This window comes from Trifolium pratense, linkage group LG7 (genome assembly GCF_020283565.1).
Source record: "Trifolium pratense cultivar HEN17-A07 linkage group LG7, ARS_RC_1.1, whole genome shotgun sequence".
NCBI lineage: Eukaryota > Viridiplantae > Streptophyta > Magnoliopsida > Fabales > Fabaceae > Trifolium > Trifolium pratense.
Window position 1 is genome coordinate 53050553 of NC_060065.1, and position 16696 is coordinate 53067248.

At 33.0% G+C, this 16696-nt stretch overlaps 3 protein-coding genes across 3 annotated transcripts; 1 reads left to right on the plus strand and 2 right to left on the minus strand.

Annotated features, from left to right (window-relative positions):
* The first annotated feature begins 2139 nt into the window (after positions 1 to 2139).
* LOC123899361 (alpha-L-fucosidase 1-like) lies at positions 2140 to 5916 on the plus strand. Its single transcript, XM_045950470.1, has 3 exons — positions 2140 to 2851; positions 3917 to 4159; positions 5012 to 5916. The coding sequence occupies exons 1-3, from the start codon at positions 2226 to 2228 to the stop codon at positions 5778 to 5780; spliced, it is 1638 nt and encodes a 545-aa protein (XP_045806426.1). The 5' UTR covers positions 2140 to 2225; the 3' UTR covers positions 5781 to 5916.
* A 201-nt stretch (positions 5917 to 6117) lies between these two features.
* On the minus strand, positions 6118 to 9371 carry LOC123896627 (serine carboxypeptidase-like). Its single transcript, XM_045946995.1, has 10 exons — positions 9350 to 9371; positions 8470 to 8812; positions 8166 to 8340; positions 7911 to 8030; positions 7606 to 7749; positions 7346 to 7496; positions 7138 to 7226; positions 6785 to 7040; positions 6438 to 6571; positions 6118 to 6219 (listed from the first exon to the last, which is right to left on the minus strand). The coding sequence occupies exons 1-10, from the start codon at positions 9369 to 9371 to the stop codon at positions 6118 to 6120; spliced, it is 1536 nt and encodes a 511-aa protein (XP_045802951.1).
* A 3810-nt stretch (positions 9372 to 13181) lies between these two features.
* On the minus strand, positions 13182 to 16401 carry LOC123898695 (serine carboxypeptidase-like). The gene is made up of 9 exons (XM_045949709.1): positions 16061 to 16401; positions 15171 to 15345; positions 14903 to 15022; positions 14597 to 14740; positions 14361 to 14511; positions 14202 to 14290; positions 13846 to 14104; positions 13514 to 13647; positions 13182 to 13280 (listed from the first exon to the last, which is right to left on the minus strand). Exons 1-9 carry the CDS (start codon positions 16399 to 16401, stop codon positions 13182 to 13184), a joined length of 1512 nt encoding a protein of 503 aa, XP_045805665.1.
* Between the last annotated feature and the right edge of the window lie 295 nt (positions 16402 to 16696).

Here is a 16696-nt window from a genome sequence, read left to right on the forward strand (position 1 = left end):
AGATGTGGAACTTTATAAGTTCTGTTTATACAGCAAAGTAAACATGCTGGTTTATACAACAGGATTAAGTCCCCGGGAATAAACATGTTGTCTCTCAGAAGAAAAGAGAGTTTCAACAACAACATCATTTGCCAGCATTCGAACCCGAGTCAGGCGCGTAAAAGTCCTAGATAATCTTTGAGTATTGGACTATCTTCTATTTGATCTATAACTATCAATAGATCACAAATACTACAAGATATAAAAGGTATCAACCGATTATAGCACACACCAGCAACCATAAGCAAAAAACATGAAATCATGCTAGCATATATTCTCCTTCCAAATGTCCTTTGAAAACAAGTACTTCTGTCACAAGTTACCTCCCTTGTTAACTATCAGAATTGATCTATAATTTCTACAGGATATAAAGCCAGGGTGAGAGGAAGGGAACGCGAGAAACCTGGAACCTTAACAGTTATGCACTTCAAAGTTCTGACTTTGGCTACTTCAATTACTTACCCCAACTGAATATCTTTGGCTGCAAATTGCAGCTAGTTACCAGACAACCAGATTGTCCATATTACTGGAAACAGCTAACAGAAATCTATATCCACAGCGTACTAGCTGACAGTTAACCCAAAAATGAGTAAACTAGAATATAAAAGTATATTCAAGATTATTACTAGAACACACATTCTTGAAATAATTACAACCAAGACCTTTCAAAAAGCTCCAATTAACAAAACTAGATTCACATCCTGAGATGGACGTTTATAATGATTTTGAGTGTAATTTGGGAGATATCACATTGGTGCTGGTGCAATAAAGGTCTCAAACCCAAAGTCAAAATAATGAAAGAAAACAATATCCAAATTTGAGCTTTACTGGTAAGAACTTGTATTGAGAAATTCTATCATAAAGGTCTCAAACCCAAAGTCAAAATAATGAAAGAAAACAATATCCAAATTTGAGCTTTGGTAAGAACTTGTATTGAGAACTTGTATTTTAATCTTACAGAATCCATTAATTATAATATTGTAGCTCTGAACATTAGGTGTCACTCTCCTTTTACAAACTATCAATGATTGTATTATACATTACCACATCAGTATTGACCAATTTCCCTTCAATTTGTCTCAACAACTGCAATGCGGCTTTAGTTTCCCCCATTTTACACAAGCCATTGATCAATATCCCATAGCTAACTTGATTCAAGTGAAATCCATGTGCAACCACATGGTCATGAAAGTGAAGAGCTTCCTTGACCTTACTGTTAAGACACATACCTTTGACAAGTGTATTTTATATGGCATTGAAAGTTTATGGAGTTTGTAGTGTGAAGAATGTGAGAAGAGTTTTTTAATGATGGTGAAAAATTTGGTTTTCGTCAATCGTCATTATAATTTGTGCGAATTTTTGTTTTCATTCATGTAATTCGTGTAAATTTTGATTTTTTTTTGGTTTACAATGAGCTGTGGAACGAATCCAGGACCTATAACATACTACTCAAACCTCTCATCACTAGACCAAACCTTCGTCCATGTAATTTGCCAAGAACAATGTCCTTTGAACACGCGAGAGTGGTCCAGTCAGCAGATTATGACAATGTCAACGTTTTTGTGTGACATGGTTACATTAAGGACTAAAACGAGAGTATTTTGAAATTAAATGGGCAAATTGAAAGGAATTTGTTTAGAGACTAAAACCCAAATTCATTAACATTACAAAGACCAAAAACACATTTTACCCTTTAAAAAAGACAGGGTTAAACATATTTTTGTTCCATATAAATATCTTAAATTTTGTTTTTCGGTCCATATAGTTAAAGTTGAATTCATAAATATAGGGTAATTGCATAGGAATGAAAGACAAGCGGAGAACAAGTTATATGGTTAATCCTTTTTGAATGTTTAAACCAATTCTCTTAAAAAATAACATTCATGGCTCTAGGGGAAACAACATTGTTATTCGTAATCTTTTGAACTTTTTGTAGAAGATTACATCCTTTAGTGCGAGAAAGCCAAAAATATCAAATGCAAATGTTATAAAAGCATGTTGATTATCGGTGGACCGATACCGATGGTGGAAAAAAATAGCTTTCAAATTAAATGTAGAAAATTAAGAGCCCTTAAATGGAATGATTCAACAGAAAATGTCAAACTCAAACTAGGTACTAGTATAGTACTCTATTCAATGAGAAAAGTCAAACTCAAACTAACACACTCAAAGTCTCAAACTGTAGCATGAATATGAACAACATAAACAGAAACATGAAAACAAGATTGAAATCCTTCATCAAAACCCATAATCCCAATCTCAAAATCCAAACTTGCACAAAACCCATTTTCCCAATCCAAATACTCTTCCTAACTCTATGTTCTTCTCTAATCCCTGTCTTATCATACCATAAACCACCACCACTTCCACTTTTACCCCTCCCCAATGCATTTCAGCTCCAATGGCAAAAATCCAACATGGCCCTTTTCTTCCACTTCGGACCAAACACTTTCACAGACTCAGAATGGGGTACTGGTCACGCTGACCCAACAATCTTCAACCCCACAAAACTCAATGCATCTCAATGGATTCATGTTGCTAAAGAATATGGATTTTCTCGAGTTTTGTTAACTGCGAAACATCATGATGGGTTTTGTTTATGGCCTTCTGAGTACACTGATTATTCAGTGAGGTCAAGTAATTGGAGAAATGGGAATGGTGATGTTGTTGCTGATCTTGCCGCCGCCGCGAAAGACGCCGGAGTTGGTCTTGGGGTTTATCTTTCGCCGTGGGATCGGCATGAAGAGTGTTATGGTGATACCTTGCGGTATAATCAACATTACTTGGCACAAATGACTGAGTTACTCACAAGGTAATTGTAATTAGTTGTTAATTTGATCTTTTTATTTTGTGATTGAGGAGTTGAAATTTGAAATTGGGTTTTATTTAATTCCAGATTTGAGTTTTATTTTATGTCTTTAATGTTGGCCATTTATTTGAATACTATAACTAGTTTTGTCATTTATTTTCTAGTTCTTATGACTGTTGTGTACATGTGAGTAGTTAGCTTTTTGTCTTTTTCAAATTTCAACTAGTACTAGTTTTCATTTATGGTATACGTTGCCTAGGTGCGGGTACGAATACAGGTACCGGTAGGGGTACGACATTTTTAGAAAAACTAATGTACGTGTATGGGCATAAATTAAGGTACGGGTATGTACCCGGTACTGGTACGGGTACGTACCCGGTAATGGTACTCTCCCTCAAATGGAGTACCCGTGCATCATATATGGTATCTAATTTTTTTACAAACGTGTAATTTATGTGTTACTGATTTAGTATTTTGTTGGTCTAAACTCTCCGGTTCCCAAGGGAAGGATTGTTAATCCAGAGTTTGGTTTGGAGGTAAGTAAAGTCTTGTCAACGATTGTTCCAGCTAGGGTTCAAACTCGGGTCAGCTTTTAGTTAAATTTAGGGTGTCCAAACTAGGTTCCTTAAGCTTGTGGTCATGAGTTTGATCACTGGTCAGTGCGTGTGGAAGAACACTTGTTGGGACTTGGGAGAGGTCAGCTTTGAAAATGGATCTTTGTACCTCAAAGGATTATCTCTAGCTTCCGGCTAGAGGATACCTTCGGCAACCAACAAATAAATAAATTTAAGGTGTCTATCCGGCCTTAATTTAAGCTAAATTATGAAGTGTGCCTGGATCTTAACTTGTTATGTGATTTGAGAATGAGTACATCCTTGTCAGTTTAGAACCATGCTAGGTTTAAAGGAACCTTTTTCTTTGAACTATACGTGATTTTTATATTCTTGAAGTTGATGTTATTTGGAATAGTTTGATTGGCTTGATTTGGATTCTTGCCTCTCCATGATGCAGTGAATCTTTTTTTTCTTTCTTTGACAATCTGTTGCTGATGACTATTATTTAAACTAGTTATGGAGAGATAAAGGACATTTTTCTGGATGGTGCGAAAGGAGAAGGAGAGAAGAACATGGAATATTTCTTTGAGAGTTGGTTTTCTCTCATTCACCAGCTCCAACCAAGTGCCGCAATTTATTCTGATTCTGGTCCTGACAATAGGTGGGTTGGTAATGAATATGGGATTGCTGGATCCACTTGTTGGTCTCTTTTCAACCGGTCCGTCATTGGAATTGGTGACATCGACAATGATCCAGAGTGAGTTCTCTTTCATACAAACACTCCTAATATAGTTTCCTTTGCTTTCATCTTAGTTGGTTTGTTAATTATGTCCTAGTTTCACATTATGTCTGATTAAAAGATCCGTTACATTGTCAGTCATCATCATTATCATGATCGTCTAATTAAATGCATTTTCATAAAACAATTTAGATACTTATGGAGTTAAAGTCATTGAAGTATAAGCATGTAAGCTTCAATCATTAGCTCGTTGCTGCAAATATTAATGGGAAGGCCTCACACTTGTGAATGTAGTGTAGATGGATAGAAATGGGATTTGGATTCCTGCCGTTATGGGAATACACAATCAGTGGATTTACAGCATTAGATTAATTACTTACTGGCACCTTTCTCTTGAAATTATTGACTGCATGAAATCCAATGCTGTAAATCCACCGACTGCATGACAACTTGTTCTCTCGACATTTGGCAGCAAGGGATCCAAATCCATAGAAATGCTTTCAAGTGGCATGCCGAAAATGTACTAGTCTCACTCTCATGATTGCATAGGGTGAGTGGTCCTCTTATTTCTAAGATTAGGTTATTTGGATTTTCTTATTTGAGCTAGTCTATTGTCATAAACACTTATGAGACTGTTTGGGCGAGCTTATGACATATGCATAAGTTATTTTCAGCTTACTTCCATAAGCTCTCCAGGATAACTAATGAAAGTAACTAATAGCTTATAAGTAAACAATTTGACTTTCTTTTATCTTTTATTATTGAAATATCTTACACATAAGTGCTTATATGATAAGCGCTTATAATTTAGCTGTTTATCCAAACAAGGCTTAAGATTGTTACTTATCAAAGTTTTGGGGAATCTAACAGATACCTAAAGCAAGGAGATCCATTTGGTTCTGAATGGGTGCCTGCTCTTTGTGATGTCTCTATCAGACCTGGTTGGTTTTGGCATCCTTCAGAACATCCAAAATCTGCGAGGAAACTACTTGAAATATACTATACTTCCGTTGGTCGAAACTGTAAGCTGTTATTGAATGTCCCCCCAAACTCCTCGGGCCTTATTTCATCTGAAGATATTCAGGTTCTTCGAGAGTTCAGCGAACTCCGTCGCTCCATATTTTCCCACAATTTGGCTGCAAGTGCTTCACTTAATGCCAGCAGCACTAGAGGAGGTATCCGAGATTCTCGCTTTAGTCCATACAAAGTTCTTGAAGAAGGTATACACACTTATTGGGCTCCCGAGGAGAGCCAAACTAAATGGATATTGTACATAAATCTCAAAGAACTAGTATCCTTTAATGTTCTACAAGTTCAAGAGCCTATTCAAATGGGACAAAGGGTGATTGAGTTTCATCTTGAGGCTTTGAACCGAGACGGTTTATGGAAGCGAGTTGTAAATGGCACCACAATTGGATATCAGAGGCTGTTGCTGTTTCCGAAACTAAAATCTCAGTATTTGAAGCTAGTTGTAGACAAGTCAAGGGCAGAACCTTTGATATCTTACTTAGGGATCTACATGGATCCAGTTACAATTTTGAATGAGAATGTATCTGATAAAAGATCGGCTACCTATTTCAATGGAACTCAATTTCTTCGCAGTACCACGAACAATAGTTCTCACAGTGCTACAATGTAAACTTGTATGTCGTTGATTTTTTTTATTTATGTAATTGTAAAATTTGTAAACATTTTAAATGGAGCGTGGGCCGTCAATTTTTTCAGCTCCTTTATAATTCTTCCAAGTGTGGAGACAACATCAGGAGGTTATATGACTATATTGACGACCAAATTTGATGGGTGCTTTACTTAAAGTTCTTCAATGCACAATTTACGAGTAGAAGCAAGAATACCAAGAACAACACAAGAACATAGGAGAAAACAATTATATTTCATTCACTTTTCTAATGAACTCAAACAAAACATCATTATTGTGTAGACAACATCTGTGTGATTTTTATTTTGAGTTGAGTGCATTATTTTGTCCTTACTGCTAGTTTCCCTTGCATCCAATCTTGTAAAATCTGAAGTGCTGCTTTTGGTTGATCCATAGGAACCATGTGACCAGCCTCTTTCACCTATTATTCCAAACAAATACAGTTAAACACAAGTGAATCGACAACTACGATGCAATAACACAGACATGAACACCAAACACAACACTGATACGTGAACACCTGTAATAATTAGAGATAATGAAATATCTAATGTGCCGGTGTCAGACACGAGATATGCCTTTGATGTGAAGTGTCATTGTTACATAGATCAATAGTCTAATACATCCTTAAACACAAACCTTGAGGAAAGCTAGAGGTCCATGGCTTTTTAGAATTCCTGCTTCTTCACTATCAACCAAATAAGAAATTGCAGGAGATGAATAAAATTCTTTTTGACCTGACCACTTCATGGCATCAACCCACCTTGAATTCCCTACCAAATGACAAGCACATTAATAAGTCTAACAAACAAATTTGAGATTATATTTTGACACAAGAAATATTTGTTTTAGCTTAGTTAATGAGCTCCAATTAAGAATGATTTGTTCGATATAACCCGAGTTCGAATCCTGACCAGAACAATCTTTGGTCAGATTTTATTTGTCTCAGCCAAACTAGAGGGTTAAAACTAAAAAATTGAGCTTACCAAGCCAATTGCATATGAGATCATATTCTCCAGCATACACAAGCACCTTGATTCCATCCTCAAGAAGAGCAGGAATACCAACTTCTAGATTTTTCATCCAATCCTCCAACATGGCCTCATATACCGCGCCACTGCAAGAAACAAATTCCACGTCCCCAACACCTAAAACTTCCCTTACTGTCTTCAAGTTCAAGAATGTGTCCATTTTGGAGAAGTCATACAAGAGATCTTCAGATTTCTTTCTGATGTCGTAGTACTGCACAGTCGAATAATATAATGCATTAGTGAACTCAAACTTCATTATTTTCATACCGTCTTTGATCGTAGAGAGCTTTTCTTTTTTGATATCATACATTAATGTCGCCGGCAAATGCCAAGATCATATCGAATATTTCAAGGCAAATACTTCTTGCATTCTCGCACGCACCACCACCTTTAATGCCTAACAAATAAAATACAAATTATGAGTGTCCAAGAGGGAAAATGACGCGTAACTTGCACAAAAAATCAGTAAAATTTTCTATTTATGATTGAGAAGGGAAATCAAATTCGATTTTATACCACAATCTTCTATGGCCTTTTGACATTGTGGGAGCATCTTGTTGATATAGTCATGTTCAGACTTATTAATTAGTCCATTGTCTAATGCAAAATCTGTATATGCATTGAATTGAATTTCAGGATTGGTTAATCCATTCCCAATAGCAAATCCCTATTCATTATAAAGGATTACCAAATTAGTTTACATTCCATTGATATTTTTTCAACAAGGGTTTACTTTACATGAATATAATGTTCATTATATGACAAAGTAATAATACTTTTAGATTTATATGAATTCCTTCATTTGCCTTGTTTCCTTGGTGAACTCTGGATGCAAAAGCTGGAATGTAATGACCAGCATATGATTCTCCAGTAATATAAAAATCATTCTTAGTGAATTGAGGGTGCTCCTTGAAAAATGCCTGTCATTGTAAAATTTAGTATTACAAACTATGTGAAATTTAGATATATGTGAATCAAGATTAATCAACTAATACAAGTGATTAATTCAATTAATAAAGTATTCATTTAAAATATTATTATGAGAGATTATTTTCTTTAATCACTGAATTAATCAAATTACCTGCAAGAAGTCGTACAAATCATTGCTAACGCCATTTTCGTCATGGCGAACATCACTATCATCAGTGGTATAGCTAAAACCTGTTCCTGTGGGTTGGTCTACAAATATAATATTTGACGCCTACATACAAGAAAAAGTAAATGTTGCAAGATGATGATCATACACAAGCGTAGTAACTCGTAAACCCTCAGGTATCGAGTTTGAATTCTACTGATAAAGAAAAAAGACCATATATGAATGAGAATTAATAGGTACCGCGTCCCATCCATATTGATTCCAAACAAGGGACGAGTTGTTGTCCTTTGAAAATTGAAAAGGACCATTTTCATAAAACAAAGCAAGTGCACTGCTGCATCCTGGACCTCCAGTTAACCATATGACAACAGGATCATCCTTACTGTTTCGAGATTCAAAGAAAAAATAGAACATTCTGCAATTGACAGAACAAATTATTCAATTGAAACATGTCTATGCAAAATTGCACACACTATTATGAACAAAACAGAACTAAAAATAACAAAAAAAGAAATAGTACTAATACCCTGCATAAGACATTTACCTTGCAGCTTTGGAATGAGGAAGACTATAATACCCTGCATGATGACCAAGTTCTTCAACAGAAGGATCAGAGTCAACAAAACCAGGGAAAGTGAACTTCTTCTCAACAATGTTTCCATGAACAAAATGATGAGGATCATTCTTTGGTATATTTATGGAATGTTTTGGAAAAAGATTAAGTCCTCTTATGAGATTTTCGGCTGTTAATTTTTTTGGAAAGGGTGCAGTTGAAGAAACGATATAGTCATTGTTTTTGGGAGTAGATGGAGATGAGAATGAAGGTGAAATGAAGAGCAACAACATTGTAAAAGATAGATACATTTTGAGGAGCCTTAGTGATGATGCTATGTTGTTTTGTTTTGGTTGATGAATGGAAGAAATGGTTGTGTATATTTATAGTGCTTAATATAACTATGCAAAATTGTTTTGGTTTCTTTTTTTGAACAAGCAAATTGTTTTGGTTTCTATAGCCAAGAAGTCTCATATCGGTTGCGAGATGACATGAATGTGTGTTTATAAGTGAGGGTAATGCTCACCTTATAAGCTGGTTTTGTAAGGATGAATTAGGCCCAAAACTCAATTCTAAGAATGATAAACGAAAAAAGTTGTGTTGAGTTGGATGGAGTCCTTCCGCTGGTTGTCCAAATAAAATTTAATAAATCTGTTTTAAATTTTTAAAGTAATTTAATAAAAAAAAAAAGGTTTTAAATTTGGATCATATGATCTTGATTGAAAGGTAAAATATATCCCGACCTCATGCAATTTGAATCTGAGTTAACAGTTTCCAACAATTTTAGAGTAAGCCACTAAATTATTTGTGACTTTATAGGACACTATCAAATAAGTTTTAATATTTTGAATATTTTTAAGCATTTTTCAACCATTTTTGAGAGGAGGCTTCATGGTTAGAGAGATCTTAGAGTAAGAGAGACAAAGATCGAGAAATTCTTAGGTTTTCAAACCTAAGCATTTGGTGCTCTTTGGGGTTGATATCTAAGGTTGGGAAACAGAACACAAATATTATGGGTAGTGAGATTCATGTTTATCTTTGTTAATAAGAGTTTAAGAGAAATTAGTAGAAATTAGGGTTTGTTATTTGAGATCTCTTAAATCCTCAATTATATCGTAAAGACTCCTTCGGAGAACTATTATCATCTTCAAACGTATAGGTTAATTTTAAGCCAACTGAATAAACAACTTTTGTCTATGGTAGTCCTCTGACTCCTCTCTATTCTTGATTTAGTTTGATTAAATTTTCTTACACTTAAATTGCTAAATATTATTTTTATTCTTATTGTTTGACCGATTTAGATTTTGTTCTCACATTTACTTGTTCCACACACACTTTTTTTTTGTCAAGTAGAAAGAGATCTGAATTCGAATCATGGATCTGTCCCTACATGAAAAATACAATATCCTTATCAATTGAGCTATGTTTATGGGGTCTCCACACATCTTTGTGGCAGGTGTAAGTTTGATTTTGGAAATTTCACACCGTAATTGGTTCAAGCATTAAACTATTTTTCAATACTAGTTAAAAACTCGTGCATTCGCACGAGTCTATTGACTTTTATTCAATATTTAATTTTGTCATTATATATATATTACGGTAAAAATTTATTTATAATAAAATATTTAAATAATATTGTTAAAATATAAGTAAAACTATTGTGTTATTTCCTGTAAAATTTACTAAATGAATAAATTATCAATGACAAATATTTATCCAATTTTTGATGTATTAGTGACAAATAATGGTCAAGTGTAATTTTCTAATAAAAAAACTAGAAATTTGATTAGGAATATTTAGGGTATTTTAGTAAATTTTATAGTAATTATAATTTATTATTATATTTTTTATAATAACTTTTAAGCGTGTAGATTGTTCTGTCTTGTTACTTTCTACAATTTATTTTATTCCTATTTTTAAGCATATCATCTTTTTATTGTATTTATCTTATATTATTTCTACATTTTTTTGTGAAATTACAATGAAGGATACAAAACTTGGAATGTGGTTAAAACTACTGATGATAAATTAGTAAATATGATAGTAATCGATTTTAATATATTAGTAATAGATTTCTAACTCGGTACGTCTTGTGCCAGGGAGGCTGATTCAGTTAATATATCTCATTTTGACTTGTTAAAAAAAAAATAGATTTCAATAGTAGAAGCTAATTTGTAAATAAAAAACAAAAAAACTAAAGAGACGGATTCCGTCTAATCTAATTATAGAGTATGGAGTTACTTAGATTTCATTCAATAATTGATTTAGATATTTGTAGAGATTATCTTGTGAGGTGGATTTTTATTTAGTTGTTTAATTGGATCTTCTAATTTTTTGACTCTTTTAACCTATTACCTTTTTAATCTAATTAATTCCATATATACTATATCATAATAATCCCTACTCTACTGCTAGTTTTGCTTATAAAAAAAAAAAAAAAAACTGCTAGTTTTGTTAACACAACCATTATTTAGTTCTTTAAACTCTTTTTAACTAAAATTAGAAATGGTTTGGTTTTCTGTCAATAAAGAAATGTTTCTTTAAGCTACTATAATTCCATGTCATTGTTTTTCTCATGCCAAATTTTTCATGTCATTATGTACAAAAAGGTGTCACTCACCTAAAAAGATAATGTTGAACATGAAGAAAATTATGTCAATATCCAAAATTGTAATGTGAAAGCCAATTTAATAAGTAATAGGTACATCGAATATTTTTCACGAGGTCATAGAATATGTGGGAAAGTATTACGTCATTAAGTCATTTAAGTGTATATTAGACAAATTTTATAAATTTTGTATTTAAACAACTAGTAAGAAGTTGAAGATATATATTTTTTTAACGACCTAAAATGAGATATAATAATAAAAAAGTCTCCTCAGCACAAAATGTGCTAAGAAAAATTGAAGATATATAAATAACAATAATATGTATGGAATAAGTAAAAAGTACCGGAGACAATGGTTAAAATAAATAAAAATAATAATATAATTTTTAAAATTATATATTTAATATCTTGAAATTTTATAAAAGAATATTTTTTAATGAAACTTTTTTACTTCTATTTTCATTTTTATTTTCTTAACCATGCATTATTTAGCATCATAATAGTGTATATATGTTAAAATTATTTTTATATTATCTTATGACTGCACTCAAGAAAAAATCAAAACTTAAACCTCAAATCATTATAATATCAAATAAAAAAATAATTATATAGAATATATATTCTTTTGGTCTAGTTAGTTGTGGTGGTCTCTTTCAGAACTCAGATGATAGATGATTTAAAAGATATTCTCACAAAATTGGAACTTGTGATTATCTGTGCGTTGAAATGTGAGGTATGTACTTGGGAATGCAACTAGTTTGGAGACATAATTTCCACCATCTTCAAGTGGAAATCGACTCAAAAACTCTAATTGACATGATCACTGGAAAAGTAAAAAATCAATGGCAATCCGCCCATCTTGATTCGTCATATACAAGAGCTTTTAAAATTGAAATGGTAAATACATTTCAATCACACTTTGCGGGAAGGAAATAGAAATACTAATGGCTGGCTAATTTTAGTTTTTGTATACTACCCAAATCCCTCATCACTACACTAAACCCAGTAGACATTTGCTACTTTAAAACAAAGACTCGTTTCTAATTGATCCTTATGACATTTTGTCTCTTATGATCAACCTATATATCTTACAACATTTTTGTTTTTTTCCTCAACTTTGATTAACTACATATTTGTTTTTTTTTTCCCTCAACCTTAACTAGGAAATAACAGACATGTGATTGGTGCGTAGAGTGTGTAAATGAAGCACGGAAATGATACAAGTATTAGATACAATAGAGAAGCCGTATTGGTGTTTCAGAAATGGAAACTTTGAGTTAATGAGTTTTTTTTATAGCATTCACCACTGGTTGGTTCGGAGTCAGTTTTGGTATCAAGTAGTTTCAGTCTCCTTCTAATCGCAGTTGAATGAGAGTTAAAGAGTTTAATCGCGGTGTTAATCTTCATACATTGACTCATTTTCATTGTGCATTATCTTTATAACTAGAAATTTCCATAAGCAATTTTTAGTGTGCTTTTGTTACTTTGTTTTTTATATTTCAACTTTCCTCCTAAGCAGCCATGCATACCCTTAGTCTAAGCCTTCATTCATGAGAATAAATATAAGCTCCATTTCTGTTTTATGGAAGCATTTCATTGCATCATCTTAAAGAGAAAGTCTTACATGAGCACGAGTATTTAGACATAAAATTTATAGACGCATAAATATATCAAAAATATTAAAAGAAAAATAAATTTATCACATATTAATTAATATAACTTTAATTTTTTTTTTACTTGTTGTGAGTATTTCTAAGAAATAATTATTTGGGTCCATATGAATATTTCTCCATCTTGAATATACTTGTTTGACAATTCAAATTCGTTTTAATCAAATCAAATACAAAGTTGTGTTTGTGCATTATTTGATAATAATGATGTATGATTCACTTCAAAATCTACGATCCACAATTTATGAGATGGTAGAAGCAGGAATAACCAAGAACTAGAAAAGAACTTAATTAGGGAAAACAAATTATCTTTCATTCACCCTTTCAGTGTACACAATCAAACATCATTATTATGTATACAACATCATTGTGATTTATGTTTGGTGCTTGAGTTGAGTCCATCATATGGACGAGACATTATGTCCTCAACTTGTCCTTACTAGTTTCCCTTGCATCCAATCTTTTAACATCTGAAGTGCTGCTTTTGGTTGATCCATAGGAACCATGTGACCAGCATCTTTCACCTATTATTCCAAACAAATACAGTTAAACACAACTGAATCAACAACTATGACGTACTAATAAGACATACATTAACACCGAACATAACACTGACACATGAACACATGTAATAATTACATATTTTAATGTAACTATGTGCCGATGTCAGACATGAGATATACCCTTTGATGTGAAGTGTCAGTGTTATATAGATCAATAGTCTAATACATGTATGAATACATTCTTAAACACAAACCTTGAGGAAAGCCAGAGGTCCGTGGCTTTTTAGAATTCCCGCTTCTTCACTATCAACCAAATAAGGGGTTGTAGGAGACGCTGTAAATTCTTTTTGACCTGACCAATTCATGGCATCAACCCACCTCGAATTCCCTATCAAATGAGGAGCACATTTATAAGTCTAATAAACAAATTATAGTATTTTTGACACAACAAATTTTGGCTCCACATTAATTGAGCTCTAGTTAAGGACGATTTGTTCAGGAGAGTCTGAATCCAAATCATGATTGGAACAAACTTTAGTTACCTCCTGGCCGAACCAGTGGCTTAAGACTGAAAATTTGAGCTTACCAAGCCAATTGCATATGAGATCATATTCTCCAGCATACACAAGCAACTTGATTCCATCCTCAAGAAGAGCTGGAATACCAACTTCTAGATTTTTCATCCAATCCTGCAACATGGCATTGTATACTGTGCCACTGCAAGAAACAAATTCCAAGTCCCCAACACCTAAAGCTTCCCTTACTGTCTTCAAGTTCAAGAATGTTTCTACCTTGTTGAAGTCATAACAAAGGCCTCCCCCACATTTCTTTCTGATGTCGTAGTGCTGCATATCAAATAACATAATGCATTAGTGAACTTCTTTATTTTCATACCATCTTTTGATCATATACTTTTGGAGCTTTTCTTTTTTGATAGCATACATTAATGTTGCCGGCGATGTTCATGATCCGATTGAATATTTTAAAGCAATTACTTCTTGAAATTATGCACGCGTCTCCACCTTCGGTGCCTAACGAATCAAATAAAAATTATGAGTGTCAATGAGGAAAAATAGCACATAACTTGCACAATCTTCATACCACAATCTTCTATGCCCTTTTGACATTCTGGGAACAACTTGTTGATATCATCATGTTCTTCCTTATTAATAAGTCCATTGTCTAATGCATAATCTGTATATGCATTGTATTGAATTTCAGGATTGGTTAATCCATTCCCAATAGCAAATCCCTGTTTATTATAAAGGTTTACCAATCAGTATACATTACATAAATATAATCTACATTATATGACAATGTAATAATAATATTAATACCTTAAGATTTATATGAATTCCTTCATTTGCCTTGTTTCCTTGGTGAACTCTGGATGCAAAAGCTGGAATGTAATGTCCAGCATATGATTCTCCAGTTATATAAAAATCATTTTGAGTGAACTGAGGGTGCTCCTTGAAGAATGCCTTTCATTGTAAAATTTAGTATAACAAACAATTGAAATTTAGTATATAATGTGAATCAAGATCAATCAACTAATATAAGTGATTAATTTAATTAATAAAGTATTCATTTAAAATATTATTATGAGAGATTATTTTCTTTAATCACTGAATTAACTAAATCACCTGTAAGAAGTCATACAAATCATTGCTAACTCCATCTTCGTCATGTCGAACATCACTATCATCAGTAGTATAGCTGAAACCTGTTCCTATGGGTTGGTCTACAAATATAATATTTGATGCCTACAAAAGAGGGGAAAAAAGTGTATATACATAAAACAAGTATGTTGCAAGATGATCATATAAGAGTGTTGTAAATTCTGAGGTATTGAGTTCGATTCCAAATGTTAAAAAACAATCATATATGAGTGAAGTGAGAATTAATAGGTACCGCGTCCCATCCATATTGATTCCAAACAAGGGACGAGTTGTTGTCCTTTGAAAATTGAAAAGGACCATTTTCATAAAACAAAGCAATTTCACTACTGCATCCTGGACCTCCAGTTAACCATATGACAACCGGATCATCCTTACTGTTTCGAGATTCAAAGAAAAAATAGAACATCCTGCATTTGACAGAACAAATTGTTATGAAGTGAAAGTGACAAAATAAATAGAATATCTTGCAAAGGGCACATATCGAAATTCAAAAGTATAAGTTTTGCATTGAATAAAAACAAAAATTTGAGTTTGAAAATGTTGAACACATATTTTTTTAAGATAAATTTTATATTGAGTTCCTTAAAATATGCTCTAAAGTTAACTTTCTCCATAAATAAATCAATAGAGTTGTCATCAATTTAATTTATACGTAAAAATTGGGATATGGCCCTCACTACAACATTTATTGTCTTGGACAACAATTGCCGAAAAAGTTTACAAGTGTGTTCTATGCGAGCGTTGCCTATTGTCTAAGGCAACGCTTTTTTGCGCTCTCTGGGCCAACTTAGTATAAGCGCTGCGCTGCCTAAACTATAAACTATAGAAAAAGGGTGCTTTTTCAGAGCGCGCTTTATAATTGTTGCCATGCAAGTAAAACAATGAGAAAAACTACAAAAAGTTGTTCTACATTTGTTTACCAAGACGAGACCTTGTTTAATCTGCACAGGTAAAATAGTCTTGCATCATGTACATAGTCTTGCATTAATCTTAGTATATATCTCATTTAATTTGATGGTGGTATTTAGCTTAAAAGAAAAAAATAATTTAAAAAATCTTGAATTTTAAAAAGAAAGAGTGCAGAAAATAGATAAAACAGAACACACAACATCAAAAGTTTACCTTGCAGCTTTGGAATGAGGAAGACTATAATACCCTGCATGATGACCAAGTTCTTCAACAGAAGGACCAGAGTCAACAAAACCAGGGAAAGTGAACTTTTTCTCAACAATGTTTCCATGAACAAAATGATGAGGATCATTCTTTGGTATATTTATGGAATGTTTTGGAAAAAGATTAAGTCCTCTTATGAGATTTTCTGCTGTAAATTTTGAAGAAAGGAGAGTGTCATTGTTTTTGGAACAAGTTGAAGATGAGAATGAAGGTGAAATGAACATGATGAGGAAGAAAAACATCATTAAAAGAGAGAGACACATTTTGAGGAACCTTAAGGATGATGCCATGTTGTTTTGCTTTGTTTTTGTTGAAAGAATGGAAGCAATGGATGTGTATTTATAGTGCCTAATCTTACGTATGCATAATTGACTGGCTTCAATAATTAACGGAAAAGTTGAGTTTGAGTACGTATGAAAGGGTTAATACTTTCAAACAATTTCCAGGTTGCTTGGCTTTTAAAATCAGCATAACTGCGGTGCATGTTGTATGTATGCATTAGTCGGGTTCGAACCTCGCATCTTAAAGGTGAAATTCTAGTTATTAGGCTACCTAACAATAACAAAAAATCAGCATACATGCAAA

Bases quoted from the DNA above. Each gene is read 5' to 3' on its own strand.
- LOC123899361 (XM_045950470.1), top strand. From the start codon at position 2,226: ATGAATATGAACAACATAAACAGAAACATGAAAACAAGATTGAAATCC. The intron at 2,852-3,916 runs GTAATTGTAATT...TATTTAAACTAG, and splicing joins ATGACTGAGTTACTCACAAG to TTATGGAGAGATAAAGGACA. The intron at 4,160-5,011 runs GTGAGTTCTCTT...GGAATCTAACAG, and splicing joins GACATCGACAATGATCCAGA to ATACCTAAAGCAAGGAGATC.
- LOC123896627 (XM_045946995.1), bottom strand. From the start codon at position 9,371: ATGAAGCCTCCTCTCAAAAATG. The intron at 7,497-7,605 runs GTATTATTACTT...TATAATGAATAG, and splicing joins GAATTCATATAAATCTAAAA to GGATTTGCTATTGGGAATGG. The intron at 6,220-6,437 runs GTTTGTGTTTAA...TTGGAATAATAG, and splicing joins GACCTCTAGCTTTCCTCAAG to GTGAAAGAGGCTGGTCACAT.
- LOC123898695 (XM_045949709.1), bottom strand. From the start codon at position 16,401: ATGGCATCATCCTTAAGGTTCCTCAAAATGTGTCTCTCTCTTTTAATG. The intron at 14,741-14,902 runs GTGATTTAGTTA...TTACAATGAAAG, and splicing joins ATTTGTATGACTTCTTACAG to GCATTCTTCAAGGAGCACCC. The intron at 14,291-14,360 runs GTATGAAGATTG...TTGATTCGTTAG, and splicing joins AAAGGGCATAGAAGATTGTG to GCACCGAAGGTGGAGACGCG.